This window comes from Morone saxatilis, unplaced genomic scaffold (genome assembly GCF_004916995.1).
Source record: "Morone saxatilis isolate NCDOM2014 unplaced genomic scaffold, NCSU_SB_2.0 Contig8, whole genome shotgun sequence".
NCBI lineage: Eukaryota > Metazoa > Chordata > Actinopteri > Moronidae > Morone > Morone saxatilis.
This window is the reverse complement of record NW_023340257.1, coordinates 23,814,224-23,827,393: the sequence shown is the minus strand read 5'-3', so window position 1 is coordinate 23,827,393 and position 13,170 is coordinate 23,814,224. Positions and strand designations below refer to the sequence as shown.

At 40.9% G+C, this 13,170-nt stretch overlaps 1 protein-coding gene across 1 annotated transcript in view; it reads left to right on the top strand.

The window, feature by feature from the left end:
* The window catches only part of tmem91 (transmembrane protein 91), a 15,537-nt gene that overhangs the window by 329 nt on the left and 2,038 nt on the right, over positions 1-13,170 (top strand). Inside the window, exons 2-3 of the mRNA XM_035680675.1 lie at positions 9,163-10,800; positions 13,057-13,168. Coding sequence (XP_035536568.1) covers positions 10,366-10,800; positions 13,057-13,168 — 547 coding nt within the window. The 5' untranslated portion in view covers positions 9,163-10,365. The remainder of the gene's footprint in view (positions 1-9,162; positions 10,801-13,056; positions 13,169-13,170) is intronic.

Genomic DNA, 13,170 nt, shown 5'->3' with positions numbered 1-13,170 from the left:
TTATGTTCTCCTTGTTTATCCCCCTCCACCAGTGAGTTTTCCCTTTGTGAAACAGCCTCGAGGTTGAATTTAAACAAATATATAAAAAAACATAAATAATTTTAATTAGTTTCATAAAAATAATTTTAATAGTTTAATAAACGTGATTAAGTTGAACTAATTATAATTTCTATTGTTTATCTCAGTAAAATGTTTATATCATTAATAATAACTATTAGTGACATTAATCTTTGCTTCTTTGCAGTCTTTTTACGGCTTACCTCACTACTCTATTTTAAATACTACTATTGTTAAATATTATAAACGTTAAAGAAGTGAAATTTGGCACACAGGTTTCCTGAAACACTGAAAATATGTCGACAGCTCTTAATGTATAAATAATTCACACTCTTACTACTCCCAGAGCTACATGCTTCCACTTCAAACCTGCTGGATTTAGAAGATTGTTGCTTCATTTTTTTTTATATCTGTGAAAATCAGTTTTATTTTAATGAATATCATTTTTGAATAATGGGAAATGCATAAAATCATCAATGTCTCAAATATTATACAGGCTTAAATATGCAGTGTTGTAACATTTTTGGAGGATCTAGTGGCAGAAATGGAATAAAACAATAGGCAGGTTTTCATTAATGTTTATTTACCTAAAAAAATTACCAAAAATCTGTGTTTTTATTACCTTAGAATGAGCTGTTTTTATCTACAGAGGGAGCTGGTCCTCTTCTACACAGTCTGCTGGTATTTTCTTTATATTATAGTTCTGCTAGCCCTGAACGGACAAACCAAACACTGGCGAGTTACGCTGTCACTGTAGTTTCTCCTACATGCTTGGAAGGTGAGCAGTACTCACTTTGTTGCAATCTGCAACTCCACCACTAGATGGCACTAAATCCTGCACACTGGTCCTTTTAAGTAATAATAAGGAAGCAGTTAGGCTAAACATTTTTGGCTAATAACTTATGAACTGTGAGCTGTTGACAAAAGATTCTTGGAATAAAGGTTCCTCTTTTGGGAAGTGCTCATCATACTGAAATATGATGCCAATAGCGCCTACATGTGGCCATAAAGCGCTTCATGTGTACATTTCTTCGCACTCTTCAACTAGAAGCATGTTTTCACTTTTCCTGTCAGCAGTAATTTGTCACAGTGGGTCTTGCATGTTAAGTCAATCTATGTTTGGACATGAAATCTTTCAATTATTGATTCATTGCTAATATTTGAGAAAGGTGATTTATTATTTATGATTGGGTTTCTAATGTTAGTAATCTATATATGTTTCTGTTGTAAGTGAGACAAATTTCATACAACAGTAATATAATGGACCAGACTGATATCACCTACGCTGCGTTGGAGCTCTTGAGTTTTCATTGTTAATCAAACTGAAAATTTGTTTTATCTGTGCATATTTATGAAGATGTACAATTGAGGATATGTTGTTTTGTAGTAGAACCCCAACAGCAGCAGCAGAGCCACCCCACTTTACAAACACACACAGCTCTGCTCTATTGTTCATGTATTTACTGCCGTACAACGAGCCTGGTAAGCAGTAATATAAAACCGAAGCACACTCATGCAGCATTCCTGAAAACCTCAGACAACCTGACACACCTGCGTCCCTTAACACATTTATATCTTTTGTTCAGGCAGAAAATGTGAAATCCTTTATCCTGTTGCCAGAATCTAATTTGGGAGATCACATAGCCTATTTCAGTGTGAAATGGAAACTAAAACAGGGTACAGTGTGAAGAAAAGGCTAGTCTAAGTGCTCTCAAAGGACACACGGGGCATTTTGCTTGACAGCGTTCCTGATTAAGAGCAGGTATTTTCTCTGCTCTTGACCTGACTGTGTGTGTGTGTGTGTGTGTCTGTGTGTGTGTGTGTGTGGGTCATTGTCAATTAGAGGCCAACAAATACGCCCTCCCTCTGTGAGGATGATGATGAGACCATGTAATACATCATCGCTCATGTAAAGATCTGTGAGAGGCTAATTACCTCATTCAGGCTCATTGTTCCACGTGTAAACTAACACACACTTGTTTTGGTTTCTTGTGAGGACGTTGTATTGATTCGTGTTCGTTCCTTAAAGGCTCACCGTGACCTTAACCCTAGCTGCTACATAACTAAATAAATCCATAATTCAATTAATTTAACCTAAGTATAATTGTAAGCTTAACTAATCCTAAAACTTCAATGGTTTACCTTGTGTGTGAGTTTTATGTCTCATAGATTGAAGGTGAGTCCTCAATGTGTGTGAATAGATTTGTGTCACCACATTAAAATTAACAATACCACACACACACAAAGATAAACACAGGCACATACATTTTAATCAAGGTCAATTTATTCATTTTACAACACAAAGTTGTAGCTCCTTCATAATACACACACAACATACATACAAATATTTAAATTAGAACATATAAAGTTACTTGTATATACATGTATACATCCAGAAAGTATGTACACTTTGTTCAATGTCCATGTGAAGTTTCTTGTCTTTTATTTATGGTGGAGAGCAGAGGATGAGTTGAGGAGTGTCGCAGCCTGAGGAAAGAAGCTGTTCTGAAGTCTGGTAGTATGACAGTGGATACTTCTGTATTGATTGCCAGACGGCGGCAGGGTGAACAAGCTGTGGGTGCTGTCTGTTTGTATCCTTTGGGCTCTGTGCAGGCACCTCACCTCACCGATATCACTGATGCTCGGTAGATGGGTGCCAATCGTGTTCTGGATGGTTTTAATCACCCACTACAAAGCCCTCCTGTCCTGGCCCGTTAACAAGAACTTGGCACAGGAATTTTGCCGTCTTAAGTTTCCTTAAGGAATACGGTAGATATGTGTGTCTCCGTAATGCTGATTCCCTGTTCATTTGCTCCACCTCAGCTCCACTGATGTAAACAGTGGTGTGTGCCATTTCCTCCTTTTCCCTATCAACTCCTTGGTTTTTCTGACGTAGCAGCAGTAGATTGTTCTCTGTGCACCTCTGCAAGATTGTTAATTTCCTCCCAATATGGAGTGACGATGATGGTGGTCTCGTCCGCGTTCAACACAACAGAGTTGTCTCCCTGTCGGGGGGGATGCAGTCACGGGTGTACAGCATGAACAGGAGTGGGCAGAGTGCACAGGCCTGAGGGGCTTCGGCGTTGAGCACTAGAGGGGAGGTGGTGTGATCGTTTGTGTCCGTTTGTTAGTTTGTTAAAGATATTACTCAAACCCAGAGTACTAACTAGTTTCATGTGGGGAAACAGCATTCTCATGTAGGTGTTTTTATTTTCAAAGTGTGTGAAAACTGCGTGGATGGTATCTTCTCTGGATCTGTTGGCTCTGAGTGCAAACTGGTGAGAGTCCAGGTTGGCTGGGATTTTATTCTTTATGTGCAGAACCAGTTTCTTAAAGCAGAATGGGGGTGAGTCCCAAAGGGAGGGTAGTTGTTCAGACTAGATACTGGTGACAAGAAAGCATATTAGGCCTTAGATACTGCCCTCACCTCTCCATTCATCCAGGCTTTCTGCTCAGGGAATGATTTTATTGTCTTTGTGATCACATCATTGACACATTCGCTGGTGTATGATGTTGATGGTGTATTTTCCTCCAGATCGATGTGATTCTCCTGGGTGGCAGCCTCTTTAAACATGTGCCAATCTGTGCACTCAAAACGGTCCTGTAGAGCCGCTGTAGCTTCGTCTGTCTACATTAATTGTTTTTTTTTCTGATGGTTTTGACCCTTTAATCAGCTGGGCACTAGTTGGCAGGAAAAGCAGGGAAATGTGGGCTGATTGTCCAGAGTGAGTGGGGGGGGGGGGCTTTGTAGCTGACAGGAATGTTAATGCAACCATGGTCCGGGGTATTTGTTCTCCAGGTGGGGATGTGGATGTGCTAGTGGAATTTAGATAAACTGTGTTGAGATCTGTTTGAGTAAAGTCACCGGCTACAATAATAATGCAGCCTGGTTGTTTTGTCATGTGACTGCTGAGGACCTCATGTAGTTCCTGTAGTGCGTCTTCTTAATTTGAGTCAAACAGCAGTAACAAAAACACTGGTGGCTTGTGGGCAGATATTATGTGTTACATCTTAGCATTAAAAAGTCGACATCTGGGAAACGTCCATCAACTTTGACTGTGTTTGAGCACCAAGCATCATTACACTGATTGCAGTGACGGCTAATGTAAACACAGGTGGCATCTGCAGCCTGTTAAGCCACTGTTAAGCATTGTGACGGTTTTGCAAATCATGTCAGTGTTTGACAAATTACTACAATTAAACTGATAATAGGCTGGTCATTTTAATTAGGTTTTGTTTTTTATGAAGTGTATTGTGTAAATTTAATTTCCATTACTGGAAATTTGAAATATGTACAAGTCACTTCTGTACAGCTTGGTATAGAGTGTGTTATATGTTATTGGAAATGTACGAGTGAATTCAACAAGCTTTTAAGTAACCTTATCTTACATGGTCAATTTTGTATTTTTACACAGTAACATCCAAGTACATCAAGTGGCAGCAGCTGTGGAAGACACTGAAGCACATGTGGCACATCCACACACATGCATACAAACAAACACACCCACACACAAATGAATACACAAACAACGCAACATCGTGGGATATAGCCAGTCCCTGTACAGTGTGTCCCATGTGTGTTCACAGATGCACATTACAGAACACTGAGTACAACATACAACACACTCTGCAGAGATGCTGGAGCCATTTGCAACATATTGCACATTCCCATTCCTCGGGCCTCATTGCACACAAGCACCAGCTGTGCGAATAGTGTGTGTGTGTGTGTGTAGTTATATATGTGAGCATGTGGGAGGCAGAGCAGAACTTTTTTTTTTTTACTGTTTACTGTTTTATGGGCAAGATGATGCAAGGTTGCAAAGGACTACATGCATGTTTGCGAGTGTATGTGCAGTTATGTTAAGAAAATTTAATTACTGTGTGTATGTGTGTGTGTGTGTGTGTCTGGGGTTAGAGTAGGGCATACCGTGGACTGATTAATGAGCTCACACTGTCATACACATATTCTGCACAGGGGGGTTCAAGTAAACCCAGCGCCCGGCGTGACCCCGCTCATTTGTTATTATAGAGTAATTCTGTGGAAATTATCCATCCTTTGCTGTCTAATGTGACAGTAACACATCCTTACTGGAAGGCACAGCAACGCTGGAATTATCCCATCCAGTTATTATCAAGCCGAGCAGAGGAACTGTACTGAAATGGCAAATTAGCCTCTGCTTCATTTATCCTGCAGTGAGCACTCCACTCCATGGTGAATTTGTTTCCATAGGAACATGATGTTACTTTGGGCTTCACGAGCTGTACAACCCGCTCTACTTTGCCGCCTGTGTTTTGCTATCTTTTCTGTTCAGTTTCCTCTCTGCTCTTGTCAGTCGCTCCACACCGACAAGGAAGAGAGAGAGAGAGAGAGTGTGAGAAAAGGGTTTGGAAATGAAATCAATAGGGCCATTTAACTGCCACTTGGGCTTTCAGATTTTTGTTTGGCATATCTGGAAGCCTGCTCTGGTCTTATCAGCCTGACATCTCTGATCTTCAAGATGTCTTTTTATTAGAGCCTGCAAGCGTTTACAGCTCCAATTTCCTGCAGCCACTATGCCATTTCTTTTCTACAAGCCTGTTCACTGTATCTGCATCTCCTCAATCTGTATCAACTGAAATATTACAGCAATTACTTCCAGCTCTGTGCCCGAGTGTGTGCTGAGAGACAGAGAGTCAGTGTGTTTCAAAAAGACTGCGGAGTTGCTGAAAATCTATGTAAGAGTCAGCAGCAACAGTTCTCTGCTTTTGCGACAGGGGTTTAAAGCAGTATTTCACTTTGGTTGCACATTTCCATGACTTAAGAACAAGATTTCTTTTCTGCAGCAAGTAGAAATTGTACCAAGACAGACAAGTTTTAAGTTTTGTACAGTGACTTTGCTGAAAGTATTGGCTGGATTATGAAAAAGGGAGGGAGTCAGATCAAAAGCAAAAGAAGAGAGCTAGAAGTAATGACGGGAGCTGAGTAAATGTGTGGCTGGGTATGTGTATGGCAAAGCACCAGACTAAAAAGGAGAGAGATAGCGAGAAAAGGATCTCCTGTAAAAGTGTTGGTGGTGATTTGCAGCGGCGTCCTTGCAATCTTCCCTCTACCTGACTGGATGTTTTATGAGCGTTGCAGAATCAGAAAAGGAGGCAAGCTTATAATACAGCTGACAGAAGTCTTTTTATGGTGGATGGGCAGAGGTGCAGGAGGGAGGGGGGGGTGTAATAAAGCTGAGTGCATCTCTCCTGGAATGAAGCTGCAGCGATCGGGAGGGGACCGAAGAGAGAGGGAAGGCTGGCGAAGTGCTACAAATATTAGTGTGTGAGTGAGCGCAAGTGAATGTGTGCAGTATGCACCATATGTCCAGATACGTGTGGGTGCGTGTGACGAGGGGGAGGCAGTTTGCTCGGAGCCGTTACTGACGTCAGCGTGTTGAACGATCACTCAGCTTGTTCAGTATGAGAGACACTAACCCTCCATAAAGGGGTGTGTGAAGAGGAGGAAGAGTGGAGGGGGGTTTGCACGGCGAAGCAGTATCAGCGCACAGAGCAGAATGCAGCCCTCAGCACCACGCCAGCCCATAGACACCCAATTATTCCAGTTTTTTTTTCTGTACTGTGCAGTGAAGGGTGCAACAACGACTCATTGAATTGATCTCAAGCCTCTGAAGCACTCTGCCATGCAGAATGAATACTTACTGATGAGATATTATGTAGTTTGTTGAAATGACACTTTCTTTCTACCGGGAATCAAAAGACCCTTAACACACAATACAGAGACCTTTTTCATCTCTTCTCACATGTCGGATCACGGTAGCATTTCTCCAACACTCAGTTTTGTGCTAATTTTAGATATTCCAGTTTGGCATACATGAAGTCAGTCATATTTGAGTTTAACTTCCATCATTTAACACCACTATGTGATGTTTTAAGTCACTTATCATTTCCATGTTATGGGGCAATCAGGGGCGTATATCCAAGCATCCATCCATTTTCTAAGCGGCTTATCCTGTGCAGGGCCATCGGCGGCTGGAGCCTATCCCAGTATGCATTAGGTGAGAGGCAGGGTACACCATGGATAGATCAACATTGTTAACACATACAGTAAATGTTTACACTAGCTGGCTACATTTAAAAACATAATTTACATGTAAAAATGACATGTATCCATACTAAGGTATGCAGGTATTTTTTTAAAAGATCTCCATTAACGCTAAAATGCAGAGAAAAATGGTTAAATTTCTTCTTTTTCATCCTGACAACTGTCTTAAAATAAACTAAAACATGAAAATAAAATTGATTTTGACTCATAAATACGACATGTTAACCAGGCTAATAGTATTTGCTGCTGCACTGATCAAATCAATATGTTAGGATTGCGAAGTGGTGACAAAATAACACATAAATACAGCTTAACGACAACAGCTGTGTTATGTGATTGGCTATATTGACACTGAAAATGAGTGATCACAGAGTTTTTTTGCTTTTTAGTGTCTGCGCTAAATCTAAATGTTAATGTTTTCAGATTTATACACTAAAATCACAGGGAAGGGAAGCTTTTCAAGTAAGAAAGGTTGGCTTAGTGTTTGATGACGTGCCGAAACGGAGAGGAAAAGGTGCATTTTCAAACGTAGCCTGCCTAGTGTGGACTCACTTTTGCACTTACACTAATCAGCAACTGCAGACCATTGACATCAAGCCATTTTCCACTTTAAACGTAAGAAATGCATATTTGGCTCTTACTGACATGGTTCCTAAGCAACTAGAATGTAGGAAGAAAAAAAAAAGACGTGTTCAGGGTCCATTTCCCATTATACAGAAGGCATCTGTCAATTTAAAAAGCTGTAAATTGTACCCTGGCTACCTCTACAGTTCACTGGAGGTTTACATTTGAGGTATCATTAAGACTCAGGCCATTTTCAGCACTGCAGTAACTATGCAGGAATGTTCAGAATTACAATGTGTCTCCGTTTCCAGTGTCCCTGTATTGAGCTACAAGCATGTGTATCCATCAGAGATACAGAGCTGAGTTAGTAGTTTTCTCAAACACCCAGCACCTCAGGTACATTAACACCAACTACTACACTGTACCTTATTATTTTATTATTATTATTTATTACCTTGTATTCAGGGTTATTATAAAAAAGTAACTGAAATGACATGAGACTTTGGTGCATGTATTTATTGACATGAATGTGAATAATTTCCTTCACAAAGTGTTTGAATTGTAATACCTATTCTCAACAAAATGCCCTGACAACATGTTATAATTAAAAAAACTAAAACTAAAATTGAATAAATAAAAACTAAAACTAAACATTTGAAACAATAAAAACTAAACTGAAGTGAGAAAATCGACTGAGGAAAATAATGAATTGAAAAGAAAAATATCTTATATATCGTATATATGTCATAGTTTGAAAGGTTGCATTGTTTTGTGTATAAAGTTACTTTGCAGTGAATGAATACATCATGGGTAGATATGTATAGTATTCACATTAAAAAAATATTTATCATTAGAGCCCCATTCTGTTTTTAATGTGCAGCGAGCAAGTGAACTCCAATGGTTACCATTTCACATACTGGAGGACAGTACATTGAGGCTGGTTATGTATTTACTTGTATTAATCATGTTGTGGGGACCCATTTTCCCTCTGGGGTCAAAAAGCTGGCTCTCATTGTTTGGATTCATACTGGCTAAGGCCAGTTCTGTACTTAGGTTAATGTTAATTTCTGGAGATACACTTCTGAGAAACGTGCATCAACATGCAACCCCCAGCAAGTCAGTTGTTGCATAATCTCCATAGACAGCCTTTCAAATCATACTAATCTGCTACTGTATATGAATTTCTGAAGTATATCTGCAGACAGCTGGTTCTGAGGACAATGACGCTGTGACGAAGGTCAGTGCTGGTGTGGACTGAATGGACAGACACTTCAGTAGCGCTTACGCTACACTGACGTCTTGTGTGTGATGTGAATTTGGGGTAGGGGTTTGGTTTAGCAGTATAACCCCAGTAGTGTGTGTATGTGCGTGTGAAGAAAAATGACTCTGGTCCAAAGTGAAGCCTTGGAAGCTGTAAAGTCAAAATATTTTGTGTGACCTTGTCCTTCTCTTAACAGAACGGCACATCCTCAACAGAGAACTGGATAGAGAGCTGCCCAACTCTTCGTCTGTCCTGAATGAAAGCCTCTTAAGGTGGACGGGGTACATGAAAAATACATGTCCCAAAGGAGCGCTGACGTGACAAGCAGCAGACCCGCGGCCATAAATCAACACCAGAGGACTTTGATTTCTTCATTATCACTTCCTGAGGCAACAACAGAGGAACAGGCGTGTTGGCAGGCCTGCTGACCTGCGGATGTGCACCGTAGGATTCTATTTCTGGAGCCTCATTGCTTTTACAGATTAACTGCCCTCAAATATGGCCCCAATCCGTTCATTGCGCCACTAGTTTGACTGCTGCTGGAGGTTGTGCATATAAGCTTCAAAACAACCCACTGTGCGTCAGTCCAGTCATTTGAAGGCCCGCTGCCTTTGGCCTGTTTTTTTAAAAGCAGTATCAGTGCTCTTTTTTTCAGACTCCTGCAGAGGAACAAACATGCAGCTGCATGTCATGACAGCTTGAAAGTCATTTTTGTTGTTCTCCTTACAATCATTTCTCCTCTTACTCAAGTCATTGCCATTTCCATCCAGAACCGTTGCAGGGAAAGATTGACGTCCAATGCTTTCACGTTAAAAACAACACCGTGCTCAGAGACAAAGACTTCAGATTTTATTGCAAGAGATCCTGAGGGCAAATCACACTGAAATCACGTTGCCCAGTATTTTCATTAGAGTGTCTGGGGCTAATCAAGGTCTTCCATCATCAGAATTGACATTTCCATATTGTATGAGAGAGAAAGTAGCCAACATTAGCATATTCATGAACACTGACACACTCAATCATGTGAAATGGAAGACATGGGGCAAACTCTGAGCCATCGAGCCCTGAAACAAATAGCTTATGACATGTGAGGAGAAGAGGATCTTGAATCCCTCCGCGCAACTTCACCACATCCCATAGCACACAGGAGAAAGCTACCACTGGCACATTAAGGTTACTTCATAAACCTGCAATGTGTTGTTGGCCTCTGGACCAAGGCCTGTAATAAGAGAAAAATTAAAGAATAGGATTAAAGATGGATTATCACCGAAACACTAAAGCCAGCAAAGCAGCTGCCTTTGCATAAACCCATCGGACACTCTTCAGGGAAAACGATTTGTAGATTACATTTGGTTGTTGATGCGGTGGCCTCTTGTGTGGCTGGTATTAAAAGAGAGGCATGGATAATCTAGATGATCTGGAGCACCCTCTTCTGGGAGAAAGCCCCAATAACAGCCGGGCATCAGTGCAGGGACAAGGGCCCGGGACTGGACAGGCCCCTGGCGGGCTGTTCAAGGGCATCTTGGTTAAGTGCGAGGAGGACAGGGCCTACCCTCCTTTAGCGTGGAGGAGCTATTGTGGACATCCTCCTGAACTTCAGCAGCAGCAGCTACTGGACCCTTGCTCCTTACCTCGCACACTGGAGTCCTTTTACCCACCAGCCCCCATCTGGGGCCACGCAGACCCCCTGCTCAGCAAAGACTACCTGGAGACCACCTTTATGGACATTCGGCCTGGGTCCACACTGGAGAGGAAGCTGCTGGCCGAGACACAGGACTATAACAGTGTGTCCTACAGCATGGATGATGAGGACGACCTGCTTCCCGACTCTGACGTAAGATATGCCACTGACATGATGTTGAGGGAGTTTGTTCAATCAATCATTCATTTAAAACAAAATAATGACAGTTACAGACGAGCGGTGTCACTCATTCCCTTTCAGCAGATGCTCAAGGGAAATACCAGTAACACATAAATAGGGCTGAAAATTAATTGTCTTGTCTATTAAATGTCAGAAAATAGCAATAAAAGTCCCAGTATAATGTCCCACAGTCTAAAGGGACATCTTCAAACGTCCCTTTTTGTCCAACTAACAGTCCAAACCCAAATTATATTTAATTTACCTGACTTGAAACGATGAATCGGTTAACAAAATAGCTGCAGATTAGATTGAATTGTTTCATCTCTACACATATATAATCATAATACCTGATCATCTAATTTTTACCACATCCTCTTTTTTGCTTAGAGAGAGACTCTCATACTCTCAGTACAGATTCTGGGAGCCAAAGAGGTACTTAAAATAGACATATGAGCAATGCATTTCAGGGTAGGCAGCAATTGAATGCTTACTGTCAAAAAGCCAGATTACATAAAGCTCCTCTCCTGCTGCGGTGCAGGTAATGACACTACAGTTGCAATGGAGGATGCCAGTTCTATTTCATAGATCACTGAGCAAAGCCCACCCTGGACTGAAATGTAAATTAGCTTTAAGACTCTTACAGTGGTCATGTGATGTTTTGGGAGTCAGCATGAGAATGTATATGCTGTAAATTACACAAATAAGTAGCTGCCGGGTTGTTTAAATTGTTATGAAAAGTCTCTCAGCGAGGTTAAATCAAAAGGGCTAATTACCCACTGTGAACTAAAAAGGCTGAAGGCCGTTTTACAATTATTACTTTGATGAAGAACACCAGCAGGAGGACAAACATGCAGTAGTACCACACACCATTAAAATCCAGAGTAGTTGGCTGCCACAAAGTTTAGGTAGTTAGCTCCACAAGGACAAAAGGACAGCACACAAAATAACTTTTTCTTTTTAAAGCTCATTCTGAATGCTGGCAGTAGTGCAGCAATGCAAAGGCGCAGGCCTGTGGGAATAAAACCTTGTAGTGACCTCAAAGAGGCACAACACAACATCTCCTCCTTTGTTTCACTTCAGACGCTTAGTTAACGGACTCAAACTTGCCCCCAAAACTCCTTCATCGTCTAATTCTCGAATTTTCACTGTGTAGCTGATCAATATGATGCCAGAGCAGGAGAGATGACCTTAGGAGTGTCCCGTCCTGAGTTACTTTAGACGTGAGCGTGGTTTCTATCTGGCTTTTCTGGATCATTTAGAGATATCTGTCCTTATGGTCATAACTGCGTCATGTCAACAAAAATACTCCAGGGCGGTCACTTCTGAGAATAATTCCACACAGGACAAACCAATCCTAACATCAGAGAGTATTTTTTCAGACCAGCAGAACCACCATGTGGAGTAAATGACATCAGAAAAACTGAGATAACCTTGTGAACTAATCTTTAAAGTACTGTGTGTAATAATGCACTCTGATTTGTCCTTGTTTGATCCTCTTTAATATTTAAAAGCAGAGGGAAGAAAAGCGTTTTTTTTAAAGGGGGGCTGGTATACAAAGCGTTACAGGAGCATCTTTGGAAAATGCACAATTATTTCATGCACAAAATAAAACAAGCAAAGTAATATGGCAGGGTCAGAGTGAGAGAGCAAGTCAGATTGAATATGCAGCTGTTTTAAAAAGATGCATGAGTCATAAATCGCCTGCGGTCAGCAGAGCTAGTGCACATCCAGACTAACCCCATTCAGTCACATTATCTTACAGGCACCAGCAAAGTTTTACAGTTGTTGTGGAGGACATGAATACAACATAACAAAAGAGCTACTTTAAGGGTGCCATAAAACAGCAAATTATGTTAAAACATGCATGTTTAATGCAACTTTTAAAATGAATAATACTCAATATTGTCTAAAGGGTCACTTCACTTAAATTATGCACATAGTTGTGGTTTTACTTTTTTTGTTTTAGTTAAGATGTTTGCCACTACCTCAATAAAACTGACAAGACCAAGTGGACAAACATACAAGTTAAAGTTTAAGTAATATAATATATTTTTGGAGTGACATTGCTGTGAAATTCAGTTCACATCTTCATTGTGTTGATGTGGAGGCAAATATCTCAAAACCTGGGCAAACAAAAACAAAACTATCTGCAAAAAGAGCTGCCATTAGATGCTTTATTTGTACCTTTTATCCTGAATTCAACCTAAGTGCACTCTGTTTGAATCCCAGGACTCATCAATTGATGACTTCAGTGATACAGACAGCGAGAGCAACTTCCCTCTGATGATCCCTCAGGACTACCTGGGTCTGGCCTTTTTCTCCATGCTCTGCTGCTTCTGGCCC